Below are 25,469 nucleotides of genomic sequence, written 5' to 3' on the forward strand. Positions count from 1 at the left end.
AGACTTGACAGTGGTCGGCTGAGGCAAGTTGGATTGTAGGTCGTGATTCGTTGTTTCTATTTTTTTGCAAATTTATTATAACTGCGTTTTTATCAGCGTCAGTAAAATACAAGTTTCCCATCAGTAAGATACAAGATGCCAGAGCCATCTCTTTCCGGGGTGTCCTCGGCTCAGATGGGCCAATCCGGTGTGGGCTGGGGGCGGGGGCTGGGCGACTGGGCTTCCTTTCCCCCTGGGGAGCCTGCGGGCCTCTGCCCCCCACCCCGTCTTCCTCGCCTCCCCAGTTTCCTCACTCGGTCTCTCCCGCAGGACCCTCCGCTGCCCTTGCACCCTCTGAAAGCTGTCCCTATTGCCGTGGCCGACGAAGGAGAGTCCGAGTCCGAGGATGACGACCTGAAACCTCGAGGTAGCCGACCCCAGAGCTGGGGGAGCTGTCAGGCCGGGCCGGGGGCCTCCACGCAGGTTGGGGAGTTCTGCGGCACATTGGGCCGTGTGGGCGGGCGAGGGCGGCGTGGCCGACGGGCCGTAGAGTGTGGTGGCTTCTTCCCTTGGGGTGCTGGCCATCCAGCCGAGTCCTCGTGGCCTGCCGGTCCTCATCCCCGGTCTCGGTGTGTGACCCCGGGCAGGCTGGCCCCTCCACACCCGGCCTCCTTGCCTGCGCGACGCGGACAGTGGGCCGGGCTGGGTGGAGGGCAGAGCGGTCCGTCTGAAATGCTCGGGCGCCCACAGCTACCGTAAGCAGGAGGCACAGTAACCTAACCCGGCAGACTTCTGGGGCGGGACACCAGCCACCCACGTCCTCCTCTGGTTGGGTCCTGGCGGCTCATCCGTGAGCGATGGCACCCTCACCCTCCCTCCCCTCTGTGCATTGTCTCCCTAGGCCTCACGGGTATGAAGAACCTCGGCAACTCCTGCTACATGAACGCCGCCTTGCAGGCCCTGTCCAACTGGTAGGTTGTCACCTCGTCTGGGAGCCGGGAGGCCAGGACCTGTCCCCAGATGCCCCGGAAGTAGCGGCAGCAGCCCCCACGCTGTGCTGTGTATGTTGCCCACAGATGCATGTATTTAGACGTGTATCAGCCCCCCTTGGAGCACATGTGCCCTTTGACCCAGCAGCCCCCTTCTGTCAGAGTTAGTCCCGGGAAGGCGACCTGAGACGTGGCGTGTGGTACCTGTGCCATGTTCGTGTTCTGTGTTTGTAGGGAACGATCTGAAGGCCCGAATTTAAAGGCCAGCTTTAGGGAACCCTGGGGGGCTCTGTCGGTTAAGCGTCTAACCCTTGGTTTCGGCTCAGGTCATGATCTCACGGTTCGTGAGTTCGAGCCCCGTGTCAGGCTCTGCGCTGACAGCTCAGTGCCTGCTTGGGATTCTCTCTCTCTCTCTCTCTCTCTCTCTCTCTCTCTCTCTCTGCCCCTCCCTTCCCCTCCCTTGCTCATGCTCTCTCTCCCGTTCTCAAAATAAATAAAAAACTTAAAAAAGAATAAAGGCCAACTTTGCAGTAAGTGTAGGACAGTATTTTCCTGAGTGGGAAGGGGTCAGACTATGGCAAGGGGGAGGAAGGAAGTTACAAGTTTTGTGCGGTGCAATCCCATTGGGGGAAAAAATTAGTCATTTCTACCTCGGGTAGGCTGTTAAGTCCGTGAGGCCAGGGCATTTCCTGCGCCCGGTACACAGATGTCCCACCTGGTGGGGACTCGGTGCGCATATGTGTGAAGGAGGGAGGGGGCGTCTGCAGGAAAGTCTGGAACATTATGCACCTAAATGTTCGGGGTAGCTGTCTTCACGTGGTAGGATTAAAGCCCTTTATTAGTGTTTGCTCATCCAGTCTTTCTACGATGAATACGTATTTCTTAAGTAATGAGTTTTTAAAGTTTTTAAAACACGAGGGAAAAGGAAGATGCCTTCAGGTTCGGGAAGGTTCCACAGAACGGGCTGGTGGGAGCAGCAGGTTCTGGGTCCTCTCTTGTTGGTGCAGCGACAGCCGCGCCCTGACCCCAGGGGCCCTGAAGCGGAAGCTCGGCAGCCCTGGGAGAGGGAAGGGCGCTGTTTCTGTGTCGGGGGCGTCCATAACAAAGCATGACAGGGGACTTTATTTTATTATTATTACTATTATTATTATTATTTTAATTTGTTTTTTATTCATTTTTGTGAGAGAGAGCAGGCTCACACAAGGGAGGGACAGACAGGGAGAGAGAAAGAATCCCAAGCAGGCTCCGAGCTGTCAGCACAGAGCCTGACATGGGGCTCAAACTCACAAACCCTGAGATCATGACCTGAGTCGAAACCGAGAGCCTGATGTTTCCCGGACTGAGCCACCCAGGCACCCCTGGCAGAATACTTTAAACAGCAGAGATGTATTCTCTGTCTGTTCTGGGGGCCAGAAGTCTGAGATCACGGTGCAGACAGGGGTGGCTGCTTCCGAGGCCTCTCTCCTTGCCTTCTAGATGGCCAGCTTCTTCCTGTGTCATCTTCCCTCTGGGCATGTTTGTGTCCAAATCTCCTCCTTGTATGAGGACACCAGTCATATCGGACTAAGGCCCGCCCTGAGGACCTCATTTTAACCTAATTGCCTTGTTTCGGGGCCCTGTGTCCAAATGCAGTCGTATTCTGAAGCGTTCAACTCGTAAATTTGGGGAGACACGATTCAGTCACGACAGGTGGGATCCTTCTAGTCATCCGCAGGCATTTCTGGCTCCGGGGGCTACAGGATGCCCCCCGCGTGAGCTTTTCTTCTCTACCCAGCTCTTTCTAACCGATGCCACGCGCCCCTCCTTTTCTGACCCGGCTCCCTCCCCTGCCCCTAGCCCTCCGCTCACCCAGTTCTTCTTGGAGTGTGGAGGCCTGGTGCGCACAGACAAGAAGCCAGCCCTGTGCAAAAGTTACCAGAAGCTGGTCTCTGAGGTCTGGCACAGGAAACGGTGAGTGACTGAGCCCCTGACCCTGGGCAGGTGCATGGGGCTGGGGACTTTCCTCTCAGCCCTTCGACTGGGTACCACCTCTGCCTTCGGCTGTTTGCTGTGCACCTGCCACGCCTCACCCATGTGATTCTCATGGCAGTGCTGTTTTATAAACTGGGGAACCTGAGGTTCAGAGAGATTTCCGTGTCCTGCTCAAGGTCACTCAGCTTGGGAAGGGTAGAGCTAGCGTTCGAACCTGGTGTTGCCCTGAGCCAGCGACCACTTCTGAGACATGTGTGCTGAGGCCGAGACACTCACCATGACTCCTCCGAAGCCCCAGCCACCCCGTCCACGTGGGAGAGAGTCTCATAAGTGGTGGCCGGTGCCGACAGGGCAGGGGTTTAGCGCAGCGCGAAACAAATTTAAAGACCGGCAGTTTGGATTAGACCCGTTTCTCTGGGAAACTTGGGAATGATTTAAAAGGAGCGCGTAGAAATATACGAAGTGTAAGAGCAGATCATAAAACAGCGCGATGCAGTATAATTCCGGTTCTGTCAGGAACCAAGTTTGTTTGCTGGGTGTATCTATTTCCATGGAAAAATCTAGAAATCTCAGCGGCAGTTACCTCTGGGTGGTGCTGTTAGTGGTGATGTCTCCTTGTCGGGCTTCTCTAAAATTCGGGGTTTTTCAAAAATGGACATGGATTGCTTTTGAAATTAGAAAAACCACAAGAAGTATTTCAGAAAGAAACCAGTTTTCAGGTCGGCTTGTTGTGGACTAACGGGAAATGATGCCGTCCCAGTCGGGAGTTCTTTGCCCGGCTGAGCCGTGACTTGACATTTTCCTCCCTGAGGGTGGGGAGGTGCGAGCCCGCAGGGGCTCCTGGCCAAGTCAGCCGTTCCCAGAGTTACAGCAGACACCTCACTGAGTCCCATCCAGCCACCCCAGCTGCCTGCCCTACCGACCCTCGAGGGACCGCACAGCCCTGAACGGGCCGGGCCACCTGCGCTAATGGGTCTGGTCTTCCCACAGCCCAAGCTACGTGGTTCCCACCAGCCTGTCTCACGGGATCAAGTTGGTCAACCCGATGTTCCGAGGCTATGCCCAGCAGGTAGGCCATCCGAGCTGTGCCGGGGACACCCAGGGCCGTTACCAGGCCTGGCCCTGAAGCCCAGACCGGCATGGAAAACACCAGCAGCGGCTCGGCATTACGGGGCGGGTCCTCTCGCTGCCTGAGCCCTCGGTGTGTGTGAGGACACTGGAGCCCCCCCCCGGGGCCTGCGGATGTTCTCCCCACTCGGCAGGTCAGGAGGCTGGAGGCTGGGTCTCAGCCGGGAGAGCCACTGGCTCAGGTCACACAGCTGGTGCGTGGCGGAGGGGAGATTTGACCTCAGGCAGGCCGACTGCAGACTCCGGGCACCTCAGCACTGCGTTCAGAACGTGCTTTTTCATTCTCCAGATCACAGGCGGCATTTCACTTCTGCTAAGCGTTTCATTACAAGTTTTTGTACGTCTAGAGAACCCTCTGGAAATCAGTGATCCTTCCCGTGGCGTGACCTCGGGGGACCAAGATGCAGTTGAATGCAGCCACCTGTATGCCCCAGTCCCAAGCCGAGCTGATCGTTCACATGTCCGGGTCCCTGCCCCAGACTGCCCGGCGGCCCGGGGTTTCGCTGCTGGGCTTGCGGGGGGAGCTGGCCCTGTCTGGGTCGCCATTCCTGCGGCCTGAATGCGGGGCCCGGGAACAGAGCCGCGGTCGGGCGGGGAATGCCTTCCGCCCTCTCCCTCGGCCCCCACCACCCTGCCTGCCATCCCTTCCCTGGCTGAGGGCTGCTGGGCTTCCTCTGCTCACACCCTCTGTTGGAGGATCGCCAGGCTCCTGAGCGAGAAGCCCAGCGCTGCCTGAACACCACCCTTTTGGAAAGCGATAACATCCTCCACGATCACAGCTCACCATCTACCATTTATTAAGTTGTCACTCCCTGCCACGCAAGTACAGCCCTGTTTCTCCTGACAGAGCTCTCCTGAGTGAGCCCTGTCATCACCCCCAGGCTCTAGGTAAGGAGCTGAGGCTCGGGTTCTACAGCTCAGGTCACACAGCACCTAGGGCAGGGTGGGACTGAGGCCGAGCTGAGCCATTCCTCAGGCGCTCTGTGAAGAGAAGGGCTGCCCGGCTGCTGCCAGCACGTACTCAGACTCCAGAAACACCTCTTCGTCTGCTTCTTAGACGCGGCACACGGATCGTTTCTGAGTCCGAAACATAGATGCAGGCGTGGGCCTCTGTTAACAGCCAGAGGATGCTGTCCTGCTTCCACACATGGCTTGAGATTTTAGCAACCCGAGCACAGTACTCTTGTGACAAGGAGAAGCCAGAAAGGAAAGGAGATGGCGTGTCAAAGGCCCGTTTCTTAAAAGAACCTTTCCGCGCCCCTGATAACGGGACCCATGAATCCTCTCCACTCCCTAATGCGAGATAAGCTAGTGGTTACTTTCTCTGGTCTTCGAGTTTGACACTTTGCCCGAGGAAACCCTTCCAGAGTCCTCCCTTCCCTCTCCTGGAACCGAGAGAACGAGGCCCGGTCTCCGCGTCTGTGACGTGAGGCTGAGGAGGCTTGGCTGGTTCTGGCCGCTGAGTGATCCAGCCTCGTGTTGGTCAGGAGTTGGGCCGGGGGCACTGCTTCTGACGCCGGGCACTGTGAGGGGCAGCGTGGCACCACGTGCCCCCGGCTGTTGGAGCCCAGCCGCCGCCACCACGTTCTGGCACCTTCTTTGCGTGCGCCGCTCTCGGCGGGGCTCGGTGGGCGGGTGCTGGAAGCCTCGCTGCCCGGGCTTCCTGCTCGGTTTGGCGATCTAGTCAGAGGTCAGAATAAAAGTGCCACTGCTGTGATTTGAGGCCCAAGCGGCCCGGAGGGACAGCTTAGATATATCGTCTCTGGGAAGGTGCCATCCTCCCTCCGGGGCCACGGCCACACTGGCGAGCCGAGGGGTGGGCATGGGAGCTGGCAGCAAGGCTGGGAGGGCAGGGGGAAACCAGAGGAAGGGTAGAGGATGCGGGCGGCCGGGCCTGCTGGCCGTCATCACCCCCGCCCAAGTCGGCTGGGTCGTCACGTGGACACTCATCTTCTCTGTCACCTTCATCCCTCCTCAGTCTCCCCGCCCGCCCCAGGGGCCCCGCCTGCAGGCAGCAAGGTGACTTTCGGGGCCAAACGTGGCTCCTTCACTGTCCCACACTGAGGTAGAGGCCGGGCTACAGGTGCTTATGGGCACGAGCTGGGGAGTCCCACGGCCCCGGTGGGGACCTCAGCTCTGCCACTTGACAGCTGTGTGACTGGGGAGGGGTGGCTCGGCCTCTCTGGCCCCGGCGCTCCTGGTAGAGCGGGGGTTGGGACGGAACCGCCACGGAGGCCCCCGTGAGGGCCGCTCGACGCGTCTGCACGGGGTACCGCCGGGACCCACGAGAGGGGCCTGCTGGTGTCCTCGGCCGCAGGGGCGGCGGGGGTGCCTCCGCCGGGGGGACGGCCCCGTTGACGCGGCCGCTGCTTCCAGGACACCCAGGAGTTCCTGCGCTGCCTGATGGACCAGCTGCACGAGGAGCTCAAGGAGCCCGTGGTGGCGGCCGCGGCGGCACCGGCCGAGGCCCGGGACTCAGACTCGAGCGACACGGACGAGAAGCGCGAGGGCGACAGGAGCCCGTCCGAGGACGAGTTCCTGTCCTGTGACTCGAGCAGCGACCGGGGTGAGGGCGATGGGCAGGGCCGTGGCGGCTCGCAGGCCGAGGCGGAGCTGCTGACCCCCGACGAGGCGGGCCGCGCCATCTCCGAGAAGGAGCGCATGAAGGACCGCAAGTTCTCCTGGGGCCAGCAGCGCACCAGCTCGGAGCAAGTGGACGAGGACGCCGACGTGGACACGGCCATGGCCGCCCTTGACGACCAGCCCGCCGAGGGCCGGCCGCCGTCGCCGCGGTCCCCCAGCCCCCGCCGGACCCCAGGTGCCAGACAGCCGCTCGGGGCCCCCGGCCCGCTCTGCCCGGCGCCGCCCGTGTGCCGGGCGCCGACGCGCACCGGCCCGCTGGCCTCTCCCGCCCCCTGGGGTCCCACCACCGGAGCCTCGGGTCGGGGGTCGGCCACGAGGCAGGTGCGGACCCGCTCAGCCGGCCCCGCGCCTCGGCTGGAGACTGGAGCGAGGACAGGCATTCTGTGGGTTTGGTGGCGGCCGGGGTGGGCACGGGCCAGAGGAGGCGTGGCGGGCTCCCGCCTCGGTCCCTAGGAGGTGCCGGCGGGCCCTCTTCCTGACCCGGCCCCGCAGCCGGCGTGGCTGCCTCGGCCCAGCACGGCCCCCTCTCTGCCCCCAGAGCCGGACAACGAGGCCCACATGCGCAGCGCCTCCCGCCCCTGCAGCCCAGTGCGCCACCACGAGGGCCACGCCAAGCTGGCCAGCAGCCCTCCTCGGGCGAGCCCCGTGAGGATGGGGCCGTCGTACGTGCTCAAGAAAGGTTGGCGGGGTCGGGCGGGGAGGGTGGGTCGGCAGGGCGGCCGCACGCGCGGCTCGGGGCCGGGAGCGCGGGTCGTGCCGTGGCTGCCCCTGGGAGCAGCAGCGTCTCCGAGCCCTCCTAATGCCACCGGGTGCGAGCGGGGGCGCCCCGTCTCACTGACCGTGACCGAGGCGCCGGGAGGTGAACTGTGAGCCCCGGCACGTGACGCACGTAGGACCCCCCCAGGTCCCGGCCAAGCAAGCCCCAGCACCGCCCCTTGCCCCAGACAGGCCGGAGGGGCTGGGCCTAGTCCGTGCTGTGCCCCCAGCCCAGGTACTGAGTGCCGGCAGCCGGAGGCGGAAGGAACAGCACTACCGCAGCGTGATCTCCGACATCTTCGACGGCTCCATCCTTAGCCTCGTGCAGTGTCTCACCTGTGACCGTGTGAGTGCCCTGGGGTGGGACGAGTGACGCGCCGGCCTTCAGTGCCCCGGTGCTCCTCCCCCAGGTCGGGGGCTCCGCCTGGTGCCCCCTGCCTTTCTGTAGGGGAGGGCCCCGGTCGCCAGACTAGGGAGCAGACCCTCCGCCCTATACCTGCCATCTGGTGGTGACTGGGGCTCGGGGTACAGATTCTGCTTGTTCTGGGCAGGACGGAACCCTAGAAGGTGGAAACCCAGGCTGACCTTCAACCCCACAGGTGTCCACCACGGTAGAGACGTTCCAGGACCTGTCGCTGCCCATTCCTGGCAAGGAGGACCTGGCCAAGCTCCACTCGGCCATCTACCAGAACGTGCCAGCCAAGCCGGGCGCCTGCGGGGACAGCTACGCCGCCCAGGGCTGGCTCGCCTTCATCGTGGAGTATATCCGGAGGTACCCCAGCCTTCCCGCCTGCTGGAGACACGACGCTGCCCTGGCCCTGGAAGGCAGCAGGCCGTAAACGGCAAAGTCCAGGCAGTTACAGGGCCAAGGGCAGAGTCCCGAAGGGCCCTTGAAGCTGGAGGATGTGCAGGTGTTGGCTGAGTGGGGCGGGGGCTTCCTCAGCCACGAGGGAATGGCCTGGGTTGGGTGGGTGGGCCCATGGATCTGAAGGCGGGTAATGACAGGGGAGTCACCAGGTGACAGCTAGAAAGGAGGGCGGCAGCTGGAGAGCGGGCCTGACCCCGCAGGGAGAGCGGTGGGCGGCTTTCCGGAGCCCCTGCTGTGTGCTGCAAAGCCCGCTTTATACCCGCCTGGTGTCAGGAGCCCGTCTCTGCCCAGAGGACAGGCCAGTGGGATCAGGGCCCCTTCACACGTGAAAAGACAAAGCTCAGGGAGAAGTGATGTCATTCTCCCAAGGACCCTGGGTTGCCGGCTGGTGCTCCCAAGCGTTGGGACCTCTACCCGTTCCACCCACCGGGCCAGGGTGCCTCCCGGGGCCCAAAGCCGCCAGGTCTCAGTCTTGCCCAGGCCCTGGTTGCACCCCCGCCACCCCTTTCCTGTCTCCGTAGGTTTGTGGTATCCTGTACCCCTAGCTGGTTTTGGGGGCCGGTCGTCACCCTGGAAGACTGCCTTGCTGCCTTCTTCGCTGCTGATGAGCTGAAGGGTGAGTGGACTGGGCTGGCTGGGTCAGCATACGGCTGGTTTCTGGAACTCACTGTCAGTTATCGCCCCCCCCCCCCCCCCCCACCTGCCAGGCTGGTCCTGGGACTGTGTGTTCTCCCAGCCCTACCACCTGGTGGCCCTTAGGGCTTCACCTGGTTTTCTTTTGTTTAACAGTTTGATGCACAAAAATGATATTGTGCTTTTAAGTTTGCATTTCCTCGGTTATCGATGAGCTTGGACAGTTTCCATGAGCGTATTGACCGTTGGTATTTCATATTTTAAAATGTCCTCTTCCTGACTTTTCCCATTTTTCTGTTGAGTGCTTGGCATCTTACCTTTGGGAAAGCTCTTTTTCTTAAAAACAAACAAACAAACAAACACAACCCCCCCCCCACAAGACTTAGTTGTGGTAAAATACACATAACATAAAATTTACCATTGTAACCATTTTTTAAAATTGTATTAAAAATTTTTGAGTTCATTTATTTATTTTTGAGAGAGAGAGAGAGAGAACATGAGCTGGGGAGGGACAAAGAGAGACAGAGACACAGAATCCGAAGCAGGCTGCAGGCTCTGAGCTGTCGGCACAGAGCCTGACACGGGGCTCGAACCCACAAGCCGCGAGAACATGACATGAGCCCAAGTCAGTTGCTTCACCGATCCAGGCACCCCCTGCCCACCTTAACCATTTTTAAGTGCACTGTTCAGTAGCGTTCCTGTATTCATATTATCATGCAATCAATCTCTAGAACCTTCTCATCCTGCAAGGCGGAAACTCTACCCCTTAAACGGCAACTGTCTCTTCTCCCGTCCCACAGCCCTGGTGCTGATCATTCTGCCTTCTGTCTCCATCACTTGATGACTCTGGGGACCTCATCTAAGTCAGATCATAGGGTATTTATCCTCCTGTGACGGGCTCCTCATCCGTGTCGTGGCAGGTGTCAGAACCCCCCCCCCCCCTTTCTGGAGCTGAATAGTACTCTTGATAGATGACGTCTTACTTCCCTGTTCCTCTCGCAGTGGACACGTGGGCTTCACTTCTGCCGTTTGGCTGTCGTGAACAATGCTGCAGTGAACCTGGATGCGTACCTGGTCCCTTCTAGACCGATTTCATTTCCTTTGGATAAATACCCAGACGTGGGACTGCCGGATCACGGGGTAGTCCTATTTAACTTTTTGAGGAACCTCCACACTGTTTTCCGCGATGGCCGCGCCAATTTCTGTTCCCACTGGCGGTGCGCGCGAGGGATCCCCCTTCCCCACGTCCTTGCCGACACTTTGTATCTCATTTTGCCAAATCTCCTCTTGAGGAGAGCTCTTCTGACAGGTGTGAGGTGACACTCATCGCGGGGTCGATTCGTGTTTCCCTGGGGATGAGTGATGTCGAGCGGCTTTTCGTGTACCTGCTGGCCACCTGTTTGTCGTCTTTGGAGAAATGTCTGTTCAGGTCCTCTGCCAGCTTTTAAACAGATTATCTGGGTTTTGATTTTGTTTTGTTTTGTTTTCTCCTATTTGTATGAATTCCTTACGTACTTTGGATATTAACCCCTTATCCGATACGTGTTTTCTCCCGTTCTGTAGGTTGCTTCTTTACTTTGCAAATTGTTTCTTGTGTTGCGAGAGCTTTTGCGTTCGATATCGGCCCGCTTGTTTATTTTTGCTTTTGTGGCTTGTGCTTTTGGTGTCCTATCCAAAAAGTCATTGCCAAGGGCAGCGTCCGGGAGCGTTTCCCCTATGTTTTCTTCTAGGAGTTTTGTGGTTTCAGGTCTTTTTAATTTTTTTTTAATGTTTATTTATTTTTGAGACAGAGAGACAGAGCATGAGCAGGGAGGGGCGGAGAGAGAGGGGGGACACAGAATCCAAAGCAGGCTCCAGGCTCCAAGCCGTCAGCACAGAGCCTAACGCGGGGCTCGAACTCACGGACCGCGAGATCGTGACCCGAGCCGAAGTCGGACGCTCAACTGACTGAGACACCCAGGCGTCCCTTCAGATCTTATATTTCAGTCTTTAATCCATTTTAGGATAATTTCTGTGAGCGGTATGAGATACGGGTCCAGTTTCATTCTTCTGTCACATGTGTGAATGTCCAGTTTCCTCAACACCATTTACTGAAATGACTGTCTTTCCCCCGTCAAGTATTCTTGGCTCCCTTCTCAGACAGCAGTTGCCCGTATATGCATGGGTTTATTTCTGGGTCCTCAATTCTGTTCATTGGCCTGTGTGTGTTTTTATGCCAGTGCCATACTGTTCTGACTACCATAGCTTCGTAGTGTAGTTTGAAATCGGGACTCGGGACGCCTCCACCGTTGTTCTTGCTCAAGATTGTTTTGGCCGTTTGGGATTTTTTTATAATTCTATGTGAATTGTAGGATTTTTTGTTTCTATTTCTGTGAAAAAGGTCACTGGGATTGTGACAGGGATTGCATCGAATCTATAGATGGCTTTGGGTAGGGTGGACATTTTGACAATATCTAGTATTCTGATCCGTGAATTTATTCATTTATTCTCATGTACTGGGTCACCGTGTGGGAACAACTCAGTCTCCTATCACTCTTACTACCTTCCCGATGCCAGATGCGTGGTGCCGTTCCCCTTCCAAGCAGTTATGGGACACCAGCTGGGTATTGAGCATCCGCCTCGATTCTGACACTGGAGACAGCATCACATCCCACAGGTTAAGGGTTCAGTCCTACAAGACTTCCCCTCCCCAACTTCAGAAGCCAGTCACGGGTCCTGGTTGTCACTTGTGTTTCTGACTGGCTGTAGCTCGAAGGTTCCAACCCTTTCTCCTTGGGCTTGATTAATTTGCTAGAGCCATTACTTGCTGGATTACTGGTTTATCGTGAAAGGATGTAGCTCAGGGGCACCCTGGTGGCTCAGTCAGCTAAGCGTCCGACTTCGGCTCAGGTCATGATCTCACGGTTCGGAGTTCGAGCCCCGTGTCGCGCTCTGTGCTGACAGCTCGGAGCCTGGAGCCTGCTTGGGATTCTGTGTCTCCCTCTCTCTCTCTGCCCCTCCCCCACTCGCACTCTGTCTCTCTCTCTCAAAAATAAATAAATGTTAAAAAAACATATTTAACTCAGGAACAGCCAGACGGCAGAGCTGCACAGGGCAGGGTATGTGGGAAGGGGCACAACTTCCTTGACCTCTGAGCTCGCTACTTTCCCTCGTCTCCACACGTCCACCAACTTGGAAGGGGGCCAAACGCCATGCCATTGGGATTTTTATGGAGGCTTCCTCACGTAGGCATGATCGGTTATAAACTCCCATTTCCAGCCCCTCCCTCTGTAGGACACAGGTGGGGCTGAAAATTCCAAACTTTTTTTTTTTTTAATTTTTTAACGTTTATTTATTTTTGAGAGACAGAGAGAGACAGAGCATCTGGAGGGGAGGGGCAAAGAGAGAGAGGGGAGGAGCAAAAAGGGGAGGGGCAAAGAGAGAGGGAGACACAGAATCGGAAGCAGGCTCCAGGCTCCGAGCTGTCAGCACAGAGCCCAGCGCGGGGCTCGAACCCACAGACCATGAGATCATGACCCGAGCCGAAGTTGGACGCTCAACCGACTGAGCCGCCCAGGCGCCCCTGAAAATTCCAAACTTCTAATCATGGCTCCGTCTTTCTGGTGATCAGCCCCAATCCCAGAGCCATCCAGAGTCACCTTGTTAGGACAAAAGCCACTGCCATCACCTAGGAAATTCCAAGGGACCTTTAGGAGCCTGCCGGGAAGTGGGGTCAAAGGGTCAAAGACCAAATATCAGAACAGATGATACTTCTAGTGCTCTTACCACTTAAGAAAGTAGAAGGACCTTAGGGAGTGTGAGCCAGGAACCTGGGGCAGAGGCCAACAGCTGTATTTTCCAAGGTCTCACGGCCATCTTTGTCCGTGTCTCTCATCGATGACATGTGGTTTCTGCGTACAGATCTTTCACCTCCCTGGTTAAACGTCTTCCTGTGTGTCTTATCATCCTTGACCCGATTGTAAATGGGTTTGTTTTTTTGGTTTCTCATTCAGATATTTCACTGCCAGTGCACAGGAATGCCGCTGGCTTTTATATGTTGAGTTTGTGCTCTGCATCTTCCCTGAATTCATCTGTCAGCGCTAACAGTTTTTTGGGGGAGTCTTTAGGGTTCCTATGTGTAGGATCGCGTCATCCGCATACAGGCAGCCTGAGCTCCTTACCTCCTCTTCTCCTTTTTGGACGTCTTTTATTTCTTTTTCTTTCCTAATTGCTCTGGCTAGGACTTCTAGTACTGGCTAGAATAGGCCTGGTGAGAGTGAGCGCCCTTGTTTTGGTCCTGATTTTGAAGGAAAAGCTGCTAGCTTTTCACCATTGAGGATGACATTGGCCGTGGGCCTGTCTTAGGTGGCCTCCGGTATGCCGAGGCGTGTTCCCTCTACACCTAACCTACTGAGACCTTTTATCGTGAAAGGGTGTTGAAATTCATCAAATGCTTTTCCTCTCTGGGTTGAGAGGATCAGATGATTTTACCCTTTATCCTATGAACGTAGAGTATCCTGTGTATTGATTTGTGTGTGATAAACCATACTTGCCTCCCAGGTTTAAATTCCCTTTGATCATGGTATGTGAGCCTTTTAATATGATGCTGAATTCGGTTTGCTAGAATTTTTTTTGACGATTTTCCCGTCAACATTCATTGGGGATATTGGCCCATCGTTTTCTTTTCCTTTAGTGTCCTTATCTAACTTTGGTATCAGGGTGCTGCTGGCCTCATAAAATGAGTCTGAGAGTGCTCCCTCCTCAGCTTTTTGGAAGTGTTTGAAAAGGATTGGTGTTAATTCTTTTTTTTAAATGTTTGGTAGAATTCACCGGCAAACCATCTGGTCCTGGACTTTTGTTTGTTGGGAAGTTTTTACTTTTTACTACTATTGCAAGGTGGAAAGAATACTGCTCTAATCTCCTTATTACTGGTCTCTTCAGATTTTCTCTTTCTTCATGATTCAGTCTTGGTTGTATATCTCTAGAAGTTTGTCTGTTTCTTCTGGGTTATCTATCCAATTTGGGGTACAGCGAATTGGACACAGTGCCTTTTGTGATCCTTTGTGTTTCTGTGGTGTCAGTTGTAAGAGCCCCCCTCCATTTATAATTTACTTACATCCTCTCTGTCTCTGCTTTTGCTAATCTAGCTAAAAGCGTTTTCAATTTTATCTTTTCTGAAAACCGACTCTTAGTTTCACTGATCTTTTTTTTTCTATTGTTTTTTTCTCATCTCTGTTTCTTTACGCTCTAATCTCTGTCGTTTCCTCCCTTCTGCCAAGTTTGGCCTTAGTTTATTTTTCATTTTCTCTTTCATCGAAAAAGGTTGTTTGAGATCTGTTTGCTTTCTTAATGTTGCCACTTATTGCTATGAAATTCCCTCCTAGACCTGCTTTTCCTGCATCCCATATGTGGTGGTATGTTATATTTTCATTTTCATTTGTCTTGAGATGCTTCCTGAGTTCTTTTGAGTTTTTCTCTGACCCGTCAGTTGTTGAAGAGTGTGTTGTTTAATGTCCACATGTTTGTGAATTTTCTAGTTTTCTTCCCGTTAATGGTTTCTCGTTTCATACCGCTGTGTTTGGAAAAGATCTGGATACTATATCTGTCTTCCCAGGTTTGTTCCAAGTTTGCTCTGTGGCCCAACAAAGGATCTGTCCTGGAGAATGTGCCGTGCACACTTGAGAACGTGTATTCTGGTGCTGTTGGGTAGAATGTTCTGTCTGTGTCTGTTAGGCCCACTTGGTCTGTAGTCCTTCAGGTCTGGTTCCCTTATTAATTTTCTGCCTGGATGATCTGCCCAGTGTTGAAAGTGGGGCGTTAAAGTCCCAACTGTTACCGTATTGCCGACTCTTTCTGCCTTTAGTTGTGTTAATATTCGCTTCCCATATTTAGGTCCAGTGGGGTTGGATGCATATATTTACAATAGTTACCTCTTCTTTTTGAATTACCCCTTTATCACCACATGGTGACCCTCTTCGTCTCTCCTGACGGATTTGGACCGAAAGTCCGTGTTATCTGATACCAATATGGCCACCTCTGCTCTCTTGGTTTCCATTTGCAGGGAATGTCTCCTTCCATCCCTCTCTCCCAGCCTGTGTGCCCTTAACACTGAAGTGAGTCTCTTGCAGGCAGCCCGTCGGGTTGTGTGCCGTCAGCATAAATGATCGTGTCCACCTCTGCCATTCCCTGTCCCCGCTAACCGTTGTCTGCATTTACTGCTCTAGGTGACAACATGTACAGCTGTGAACGGTGTAAAAAGTAAGTGTGTGTGTGTCCCGGGGCCTCTCCCCCGCTTCCCATTCCGACCCCTCCGTCCGTCTGTGTCCCGCGTACTTCCCCTGCTCGCCCGGGGAGTTTGACCCTGACCTCACAGACGTGCCCCTGTTGGGAGGGTGCCGCTCTACCCCCACACCCGGACACTCACTGCTTCTCGCCCGTTGTCCCTGCCAGGCTGCGGAACGGGGTGAAATACTGTAAGGTCCTGCGGCTGCCCGAGGTGAGCGCCCCCGCCCCCCCCACTCCCTGTCACTGAGCATCCTTCCTCCCCCAAGAAGCCCGGGGCTGGGGAGAGTTGACCACTTCAGGGGGGAGTCCACTGCTTTGGCTGAGAGGCCTGCTGGGAGGGGTCTGGACGGCGACGTGGGCCCTCCCTCAGCTCCTCCCGCACTGTGCCAGTCCCAGTGGGACTGGGGCGGGCGTGGGGCGGAGGGTGCCACCCCGGGGAAGGTGGGTGTGCGGGGAGGCCTCTCTGGGGGAGTCCGTCTGAGTGGGCCCTGAGCGCGGGGGCTGTGTGGGCCTCGTGGGGGCGAGGGGGGAAGGAGCCGGCGGGCAAAGCTCCGAGGCAGGAACGGGCTCACTGAAACCCGAGCAGAGAGGAGCGGTGCCCGAGAGGCGGGAGCTCGGGGCCGTGCCGAGCAGGTTTGGGACGCCCGTCTCGGCAGCCAGTGCCATCGGCGTGGCCCTGCCGTCACCCGTGCCTCTCCTCGTGCCTTGTGGCGAGCCAGCTCGGCTCCCACGCGGGGCTCTTCCCTTGTTCAGGCGGCTCGGTGGGTGTGACCCATCCACCCGCCTGGGCCTCTGGAAGGCTCTAGCCGCTAGGTTCCTTGTTTTCACCTGAATGGCAAGACCCGAGTGGACCGAACAGCGGGCTGGCGGGTGTCCCAGAGCCTAGCCTCGACACCCCGCCTGGTTACCAGGGCTCGCAGGGCCCCAGCCAGCCCCGTCTGGGGGACCGACACCTGCCCCCGGTCCCCGCAGATCCTGTGCATCCACCTGAAGCGCTTTCGGCACGAGGTCATGTATTCGTTCAAAATCAGCAGCCACGTCTCCTTCCCCCTCGAGGGACTTGACTTGCGTCCATTCCTTGCCAAGGAGTGCACGTCGCAGATCACCACCTACGACCTCCTCTCTGTCATCTGCCACCACGGCACAGCAGGCAGTGAGTCCGGCCACCCCTGCCCCTCCCTGTCCCCGTCCCCTAGGCCACCCGTGACCCGCCCGCCCCTCCCGCCCCTCCCGCCGCAGGTGGCCACTACATCGCCTACTGCCAGAACGTCATCAACGGGCAGTGGTACGAGTTCGATGACCAGTATGTCACCGAGGTCCACGAGACGGTGGTGCAGAACGCCGAGGCCTACGTCCTCTTCTACAGGTGGGGGCCCTGGGCGGGCCGTCGGGGTAGAGCTGGTGACCTGCGGGCCTGGGCGTCCCGCCCCTGGCCCCTGGGGCTTCCGTCAGGGTGGGTGGGGCCTGGAAGGGCTCTAGACTCGGGCAGCAAGGGTTTCAGTTTGGAAGAAAGAGCCCTGTGGCCACCGCGGGAAAGTGGGAAGCCCAAGAAGTTGAGTTTGGGTCTTCCGTGGTGGTCCCGTGGGAGGGGACGGTGGCCGGAACTCGGGCAGGGGTGGGGCTCAGGCAGGGGGAGTGGCGGTAGGTGGCCCCGAACACACCTCTGCCAGCTGTGGCTGGTGCCCCTGCATGGAGTGAGCCCAGGCACAGCTGTGCGCAATGCTCCTGCCCCAACCCCCTCCCACCTCTGCCCTACCCCACCCCACCGGCCCTCGCCTCACCCCTGCCCCAGGAAGAGCAGCGAGGAGGCTGTGCGGGAGCGGCAGCAGGTGGTATCCCTGGCCGCCATGCGGGAGCCCAGCCTGCTGCGGTTCTACGTGTCCCGGGAATGGCTTAACAAGTTCAACACCTTCGCGGAGCCGGGGCCCATCACCAACCACACCTTCCTCTGCTCCCACGGAGGTGAGGGCGCCTTCTCTGCGGTGGGGGCGCGGGGCGGGCGGCCGAGCCCCCAGCTCCCCGTCCCTCTGCCTTCCTCCCCAGGCATCCCGCCCAACAAATACCACTACATCGACGACCTGGTAGTGATCCTGCCCCAGAACGTCTGGGAGCACCTCTACAACAGGTAGGTGCCGTGCCTGCCTCTTCCGGGAGGGCCCGGCGCTCGGCGGGGCAGGGAAGGAGCTTGGGGAACGGACGCCACCGTGGGCCCCACGCCGCCCTCCACTCCGGGCAGAGCCGCACAGAAGCGGCTGCAGGGGCTTCCCTGGCACACGAACTGCAGGGAAAAAGACACTGGTGGGCATCCAGCTGGATCCTTCCGGTCAGGAGGGACAAAACCGGCTCAGGCAAAAGCAAGCGTGTTGGTCCCTGTCACAGATAGTCCTGGGAGCGCCGGCTTGGGGCAGGCCCGGCTCGGGTGGCCTTCAGGCCCAGGTGGCTCTGCGGACAGGTGGGCAGGACATGCCATGCCCAGCACGTGCTCAGACGGGTCGGGACAGGCTTTGCCCCGGCCGCTGGCAGGTCAGGCGCGGACTCTGCCCGGTTGCAGGACGGTGGGCCAAGCCCCACAGGGAGATGTGTCCCCATATCCCGCGGAGCTCCACCCTCCTGCCCGCAGAGGGACAACCTTCTGCGTCCCTTTGGCATCGTCCCCGGGGTCTGGCCGGGTGGGCTCTTGGCCGCAAGGGCTCCCGCCCAGCAGCCAAGAGAGGAAGCAAGAACGTTAATCCCTCTTCAGCCATTAAACATCTGTTTGTGACACACCCGTGCCGGGGCAGGCCCTGTGCCGGGTGCCGTGGTCGTGCTGGCACACGGGTGCCCTTGCCAGACTGGCGAGGAAGACAGAAAAGCGAACGGGCTGTGCACAGGGCACCCAGGGTTGCAGCGTTGGGGAGCCTCCCCAGAGGAGGAGAAACCCACCACGTGGAGGGCGGTCGTGGCTCTCTGGCAAGTTCTGCTGCCTCCCCTACTGGAACCCGCCCCTCAGGGCTCGCGCTCTCTCTCCCTCTCCCCCTCCCTCTCCGCTCCCCCCTCCTGGCCCTCCTCCCGGTGCAGGTTTGGGGGCGGCCCTGCCGTGAACCACCTGTACGTGTGCTCCATCTGCCAGGTGGAGATAGAGGCACTGGCCAAGCGCAGGCGGACGGAGATCGACACCTTCATTAAGGTGCGTGCGGGTGGGGGTGGGGCGCCTCTCGCCTCCGCTGGGGCCACGCGGGGATTTGGGGACTGAGGAGCCGCGTGCAGCCAGGCTCCGTCTGGAAGACGCGTTCTGTGGGGAGAACAGAGTGGCCAGAGGCCTGGCCGGACATTTAAGATTTTACCAGCAGGAGGGCGGGCTTCGGGAGGCTCAGGGCCATCTGCCGGGTGTGCTGGTAAGCCACGGGCACCGTGGCTCGGGGCTGGATGGTTCTTTGTCGTGGGGACTGGACTGCGGGTGATAGGACAGTTAGCATCCCTGGCCGCCTCCGTGCCAGCCACACGAAAAAGACTTCCAGACGCTGGCAGTGTCCCTTCCCCCTCCCACTGAGAACCATGGGTGCTACCCACTGACCCCGAAAGGGGCGTTGAGTGAGAAAAATCAGGTGGCAAAACAGGACCCAGGGCGATGCCGTGTAGGAAAGGGGCTCGTGCAGTGTGGTGCTGGGGCCCCGGGCACACCCCGGCCCCGGGGCTGTTCAGAACAGGCGACCGGGGGCCATCCATCATCCAGTAGCAGACGCGTAGGTGAAAGACGTTAAAGGACACTGCGCTCTGTGCCCACGAGAAAACAAAACGCGTCAGAATAGTTAACGAGGGAGCGATCGGCCGCAGTGCGTGAAGTGCGGGAGAGCCGCATCTGCGTGCCTTCTCCCTTGGATTAAAGTCCTTGAAAAGACATCGGGTGGCGGGGCCGCGGGGGGACGTTCCTCTGAGCTTGTCTGGGGGCCCCGCGGTTTCTGCCTGGAGGATCTGGTGTCTTCTGAGAGTCGAGGGTGCGGGTTGGCGGGGTGCTGGGACCATCCCGCCGACCCTCCCCTCTGCTCCCCTGGCCGGCCCAGCTCAACAAAGCCTTCCAGGCCGAGGAGTCCCCCGGCGTCATCTACTGCATCAGCATGCAGTGGTTCCGGGAGTGGGAAGCCTTTGTCAAGGGCAAGGACAATGGTGAGTGGAGCACGGGCCTGGCACTCGGCCCGACCGCCGGGAGGGCCCTGGGGCTTCAGATCTGCGGGGAGGGCCCCAGGAGGCGGGAGAGGGGGTGCCTGGGGTGGTCGGTGGCTGCCCAGCAGGTTTAGGCGAGCGCCCGCCTCCTGGAGGAGCGGAGAGCACGGGTGTTATTCCAGCCCGGCTCGCTGGGGTCGCTGTCCCCACCGGGCTAGCTAGCGGGGGCCAGACCACCCAGTGTCCTGGAGCCACGCCTTCTTGCTGTAGTGGGAGAGAGGCCGTCTGGCTCCGCCCCTTCCCTCCCCTTCTCTCCTGTTCTCCCATCCCTGCTGGTGCCCAGAGGAGGCCTTCTTTCCTCCTGCCAGGCCCTTTCCTTTGAGGGTTCTCTTGCCCTAAATACTAGATTTTAGTGCATAGATGGCTTCAAGCTCTTAGGAAAGACAGTGGACACAGTGTCCTCTGACCCCACGAGTTACAGAGGCGGAGACAGGCCCCATCACAAGGCAGCTCCCAGAGCCCTCTGCAGTCCCCTGCAGTCAGAAACAGCCGAGCCTGAGCCCTGGCCTGCCTGCGGCCAGCCTCACCACCCTCAAGCCCCACACTTGGGCTCCCAGACCGGGGGGGGGGGGGGGGGGGGGGGCTTGGGGACCTGGCAGGGTCGGCAGAGCCAGTGGGTTCTGTGAACGGGACATTTGCCTTTCAGGGCATAAGCTCCAGCCAGGACTCTGGGAAAGGGGAGGGAGGGAGGGACCTCACCGCTGTCCAGCGCGTGCCAGGCGGCAAGGTCCCAGGGACACCCCGAGGCCTCCCTCGTGTTGGTGGAGGCAGTGGGGCTTGGCTCTGATGGAGAAACGGGCTCTGGAGCTACAGCCCTACCTCCGGCCCCAGCCTTATTCCTGCCGGCTCTTACCTGGGCTGTTGCTTCCCCTGCTTCTGTGACGGCTCTCAGATCAGGTGGTCGAGGCTTCCGTGAGGTTTCGGGAAGGGTGCCCGGCGCGTGGCAGCTGCCGTCCACAGTGAGGGGTCTGAAACTAGCTCGTGGGTCCCTGAAGTCCCCCATGCGGGCTCCAGGGATGCTACGAGTCCCTTCTGGCTCTCAGACTTCCACGCACGAGCTCGCACCTGCCCCTGGAAGGACGTCACACTGACCCCCTGCGGCCCGGACAGCCTCTCGGGGGCCACAGGTGTTGGAGTGACGCCTTGAGAATGGCTCTTACCTGTTGAGAGGCGGAGGGCCGGGGCGGGGTGGGGGGGGCGCTGGGGTTTCTTCCCGTCGCTGCAGAGGCCCAGAGGTGCTGAGCCTGAGCTGTTTCTGTTCCAGAGCCCCCCGGGCCCATTGACAACAGCAGGATCGCACAGGCCAGGGGAAGCGGCCACATCCAACTGAAGCAGGGTGAGTTTCGCCAGCTCCAGCCCTGGGCTTCCGGGCCGGCCGGGCTCCCCCCCATCCCCGCCCCCCAGCTGCCAGTCACAGTCTTCCCAGGAGCCCCCGCCGCTCACACCCGTGCCCTGTGTCGGCCTCCACCTGCCCTTTGTGTGAACCCCATACCCCCGGAAACGGGGCGCAGAGATGCACCCTCTGGGGTCCTGAGAGCACAGACGTCCTGCTGGGGCATCCTGGATTTGCATTTCACCGCTTTGCACGGAAACGCATAGTTGCGCTCCCTCCCGGTCGGGGCCTGCACCTCCCGGAGCCCCCGCTGCCGAAGACCATGGCGTCATCAAGGGAGTGAGGGGGCAGACGTGAGCCCGGCCCCGACCCGGTGCCCTCTTGGGCCCTGCAGGAGCTGACTATGGGCAGATTTCGGAGGAGACCTGGGTCTACCTGAACAACCTGTATGGCGGTGGCCCCGAGATCGCCATCCGACAGAGTGTGGCCCAGCTCCAGGACCCAGAGAGCTTACACGGGGAGCAGAAGATCGAAGCCGAGACCCGGGCCGTGTGACTTGGTGGGCCAGTCTGTAAGTCCCCTCCCTTTCCAGGGACCCTCTCGTGTCCCTGGCGTGTTGGAAGAGCGCGTCCCCGAACACACCTTCCGGGAGGCTGCTGGGAGAAACCCTCTCGTGGGCCCTGCCGGGCTGAGTGCCCCAAGTGTCCCCACAGGCCCCTGCCTTCGCCCTCCTCCCGGCAGAGGGCGCGTTTGTACCCCGAAGACAGGCCGGCCACTTTGGAAACCCAGATGTGTAAAGAGGCAGAAAAGTTGTTTCGGTTCAAGCGAGTCGCGCCACAACCAGGAAGCGCATCCACCGCAGGCTGTTCAAACGGCCGAGGCTCGGCGACGTTCGTTAACTTGGGTGTCCGTCCCCGTGTGCCACGAGCGTCGTGTCCCCAACCCGCCCTCGCGCTAACTCGGGCCCGGCTTTTGTCCCTGGGGCTCGCAGTCAGGGACCGTGGCCGTCCAGCACCCGGACTCACAGCCCAGAGCTGGGGAGCAGGGTGCCGAGCACGCGAGGTCGGGGTGCGGGGGCCAGCTCCTCCCTGGGCCCCGCTTCGCCCGACTCCGTGGCCACAGACAGGCTCCGGAGTCCCACACTGCTGTCAGCGTTTCTCCTGCACACTAGCGACTCTGGACTCACGCGCGATCGGGATCCGGGGTGGGGGCAGCATTTGTCAGTAGAGATGACTTCTGGAGGCAGCTCCGTCCCTGTGCTGCCCCATGGATTGGCTGGAGCTTGCCCCCACCGGGGAACCGGGTGATGAGACAGAGGTCCCCCGCTGTCACTGTCTCTTGCTGCTCACGCGGCTTCCCTGGGGGCTGGCGCTAGAAAACACAAGCTACCCCTTCCTCCCCGCGCTGTTGCGCGCCCGTCGTGGAAGTATGTTCTGGATGATGCCGAGCGAGGCCACGGCTGGGGCGGTCGGGGTGAGCACGGGGGGCCTGGGTCTCGCTTCCCGCGGCACTGAAGCCCCTGGACGAAGCAGCTGGGGCGGCTGCCCCGGGGCCAGAGTGAGTGGGGGATGGGGAAGGGGTCCTGGAACCGAAGCCCCCACACGCCGTGGCCTTCAGTCTCTGTAGAAGCCGATGTCGGTGGAACTGCCAGGCCGTTCAGGCAGAGCCCCGAGGCTCTCGACGCTGAAGCTCGCAGCTCGCTCCTGCCGTCTCTACCTGGCTCCTTCCCCACCGAGGCAGCATGTGATCAAAGAACCAGCCGCTGTGGAATCCCTTGACCTTTGTCACAGTCTTCAGAGAGCCGCAGCGGCCACCACGCCTCAGAGCCGGGCGGCCGCACGTCACCCTGGACAGGACGCACAGATTCCGCGCCAGGTTGTGAGCTCGCCCCAGGTCTGCGCGGCCTCGTTTGTGTCCAGAATGTCATAATAAATACGTATGCGTCCCCCACAGCCCACGCTGTTGTCTGTGCGTCCGCGCGGGGGGTGTAGGGGGGGTGCGGAGCCGGGGTGATCGGCGTCACCGATAACTGTGCCAGCGGGGCCTCCGCATGGCTCTGAACCAGTGTCTGGAAGCCGCAGGAGCGGAAGAGGAAGAGGAGTCTGCCTACACGCGCCGGCCTTTCCCCGGCCGCGTAGAGAAGCAGGGGCGGGGACCGGGGAGGGGGGGCCGGGGGTGTCGAGGCCCCGCATCCCACAGGCCGGTCCCCTCCTGGCGCCGTGCCCTGGCCACTCCGAGTAACCCCGCACCGAGCAGGGGCCGCCCTCCCTGGGCCGGGCAAGGCCACCTCGCGGCCCCGGGGACCTTTCCCTCGGCGCACGGCCGACATTGTGCCGGCGTCACTGCATCGCGGTGGCCGGTGTCCAGCTCCCTGACATTTAGTGACGCTCGTGTTTTATTCGCCCCACGGTTTGGGGTGGTTTTGTTGCTACTCCCTGGGGTCTGGTGGGGAGAGAAGAATTGGCGGTTTTTATGTGTTAACTTGAAACACACATGCTCGTGAGATCCCCTCACACGTGAGTGTGCAGAAGCGTGTTCAGCACCGAGAACGGTTCCTCGGTGTCACCATCACCGGTCCCCACGGACTGCTGTGGGTCCCTCCTGAGCATGCCTGCCACCTCGCCCCACCCCAGAGGTAGCCCCTGGCCTCCGTGGCCGCGTGCGTCTGTGTCTGAGCAGTATCTTTAGCTTTGCTCGCATTGGAACGTCGTCTACACAGAATTCCCATGGTGCAGATTTCACGACTGGCTTTTCTTGCTTACCTTGGAGGATGAGAGAGAACCAGTTCTGCTGATTCGGAGTTTTGGAGACAGTCACTGGACTACAGGAAGGTGGGGGAGAGACTGGGAGGTACCACTGGGCCTTAAAATGCTTTACATCTTCCCTCGAAGCACCAGGCTTTGGGACGCTGGGCTGGTTCAGTCCGTTCAGCGTCCGTCTCTTGGTTTCGGCTCAGGTCATGATCTCACGGTTCGTGAGACTGTGCCCCGAGTTAGGCTCTGCGCTGACAGCGTGGAACCTGCTGTCTCCACCTGTGGATTCTCTCTCTCTCCCTCTCTCTGCCCCTCCCCCGCTTACACACAGGCACTCTCTCTCTCCAAATAAATAATCTGAAAAAGAAACACCAGGTTTTAAGTGGCTCGGCCAAACTTAGGTGCTGGAATCCTGAGACAAAAGAGGAGACCGTGGATGTTCACCCCACGGACTGCGGACTGGGTGGGGACGGGAAGCAACCACCGGGCAGCAGGGGAGGCCCCTTCCTGTCTTTCCCTCCTGCCGGCTCCCCCCCCCCCCCCCCATCGGGCTGCTCCCTTAGGCTGGGACTGGGACTCACTCCAGCAGCCCCTTTTAGAGGAGCCAGAGCCACGGCCCGGCCGGGGAGTGTACGGACCTGCCGTCCCATCTGCCCGTGCTTCTCACGAACCCGCATTCGCAAATACACGGGCAAGGCGCGGGCCACCCAGGAAGTGTGGCTTCCCACCTTCGTGCCCGTTGCAATTCCGCACAAACAAGCCTGTGAGTCTCCCCCCACCTCATTTTGAGCCCCCACAGAGCCTTGAGGGAAGCCAGTGGTGTTTTGGAATGGGGCCTCCCTCTGGCTGGTTTCCGTGCAGGAGAGGAGCGTCACTGCGGGGAAGGAGCAGGTGCGGGAGAAACGAACGCCCTCCGGGGGAGCTGTGGGAAGGGCAGTCCGAGCTGTGGACCAGGTGCCTTCTGGAAAGCTGTCCCAGGGGCGTGTTAGGATGCTGTCTCCAGCCCTTCCCGGGATCTGACCCCAGTGAGCAGCCTGGTGTCTGGTGAGTGGGAGCGGGCACAGGCGGGCCTGGGGGCAGTGAGAGGGTGTGCACGCTGCCGGGGCGCCCAACCCCCCCCCTCCCCCTGCACCAGGCAGGATGCTGCCCGGGATCCTTCCGGCCCCTGCTGCTTCCTTCCGGGGCCAAAGAGCTGATGAGGAGAAGATCCCTGTGTTTTCTTCCACACCTTAAAAAATAAAAACAATGAGGGGCGCCTGGGTGGCTCCCTCGGTTAAGCGTCCGACTTCAGCTCAGGTCATGATCTCGCGGTCTGTGAGTTCGAGCCCCGCGTCGGGCTCTGTGCTGACAGCCTGGAGCCTGCTTCGGATTCTGTGTCCCCCCCCGCCCCCCGTCTCTCCGCCCCGCTCATGCTCTGTCTCTGTCTCTCAATAATAAATAAATGTTTTTAAAAAATGGGAAAAAATTAGAAAATACAAACAATGAAATAGATAATAAACCAGGGCCTCATGGCTGTAAACAGCTCCCGACACACCCAAGGGTCGCTTCACAGACTTCACACTTTAATCCCTGGTCTGAGAGGGTGCTGGCCACAGGCTTTCTGCCTCGGAAAAGAGCAGCAGGGGCCAGGGAGGGAAGGGGAGGCCTCCTCCAGCGGGGGACAGGACTTGCCCGCGGCTCAGCGCACGGGGACGTGCGTCCCAGGAAGCTAGGCTGGCCTCCCTCCTTCAGCCCCGGCTCAGAGCTGGATCTCCAGGCTGTCCCGTGGGGCGGACTCCAGGGATCTCTTTTGCTTTAGTAAAAGAGAGAGAGAGAGAGAGAGAGAGACCCTCGAGCCCCGCTGGCTCAGCCCCCCTCCATCGTATTGCCCGTTACCGGGTCCCCCGCCAGGGGGCGTCCTTCCCCTGACGCGCTGACCCCCTCTCCCGCTAGGGGTCGCCCCCGCCTCTGCG

The 25,469-nt window shown here is 59.5% G+C and overlaps 1 protein-coding gene across 4 annotated transcripts in view; it reads left to right on the forward strand.

The window, feature by feature from the left end:
- USP20 (ubiquitin specific peptidase 20) overlaps nucleotides 1-22,716 on the forward strand; it is a 44,087-nt gene extending 21,371 nt beyond the window's left edge. For 3 of the 4 annotated variants that reach the window (XM_042912369.1, XM_042912367.1, XM_042912370.1), the window contains 20 exons: nucleotides 310-406; nucleotides 881-950; nucleotides 2,805-2,918; nucleotides 3,930-4,008; nucleotides 6,444-6,885; nucleotides 7,249-7,389; nucleotides 7,697-7,812; nucleotides 8,066-8,238; nucleotides 8,856-8,950; nucleotides 15,171-15,204; nucleotides 15,397-15,442; nucleotides 16,204-16,384; nucleotides 16,471-16,597; nucleotides 17,024-17,193; nucleotides 17,275-17,356; nucleotides 18,289-18,397; nucleotides 19,272-19,374; nucleotides 20,696-20,767; nucleotides 21,159-21,335; nucleotides 21,478-22,716. In XM_042912369.1, coding sequence (XP_042768303.1) covers nucleotides 310-406; nucleotides 881-950; nucleotides 2,805-2,918; nucleotides 3,930-4,008; nucleotides 6,444-6,885; nucleotides 7,249-7,389; nucleotides 7,697-7,812; nucleotides 8,066-8,238; nucleotides 8,856-8,950; nucleotides 15,171-15,204; nucleotides 15,397-15,442; nucleotides 16,204-16,384; nucleotides 16,471-16,597; nucleotides 17,024-17,193; nucleotides 17,275-17,356; nucleotides 18,289-18,397; nucleotides 19,272-19,374; nucleotides 20,696-20,767; nucleotides 21,159-21,319 — 2,412 coding nt within the window. In that variant the 3' untranslated portion in view covers nucleotides 21,320-21,335; nucleotides 21,478-22,716. The remainder of the gene's footprint in view (nucleotides 1-309; nucleotides 407-880; nucleotides 951-2,804; nucleotides 2,919-3,929; nucleotides 4,009-6,443; nucleotides 6,886-7,248; nucleotides 7,390-7,696; nucleotides 7,813-8,065; nucleotides 8,239-8,855; nucleotides 8,951-15,170; nucleotides 15,205-15,396; nucleotides 15,443-16,203; nucleotides 16,385-16,470; nucleotides 16,598-17,023; nucleotides 17,194-17,274; nucleotides 17,357-18,288; nucleotides 18,398-19,271; nucleotides 19,375-20,695; nucleotides 20,768-21,158; nucleotides 21,336-21,477) is intronic. The other variant, XM_042912371.1, reaches the window with a different exon arrangement.
- Nucleotides 22,717-25,469: the final 2,753 nt, after the last annotated feature.

Source organism: Panthera leo, chromosome D4, assembly GCF_018350215.1.
Source record: "Panthera leo isolate Ple1 chromosome D4, P.leo_Ple1_pat1.1, whole genome shotgun sequence".
NCBI lineage: Eukaryota > Metazoa > Chordata > Mammalia > Carnivora > Felidae > Panthera > Panthera leo.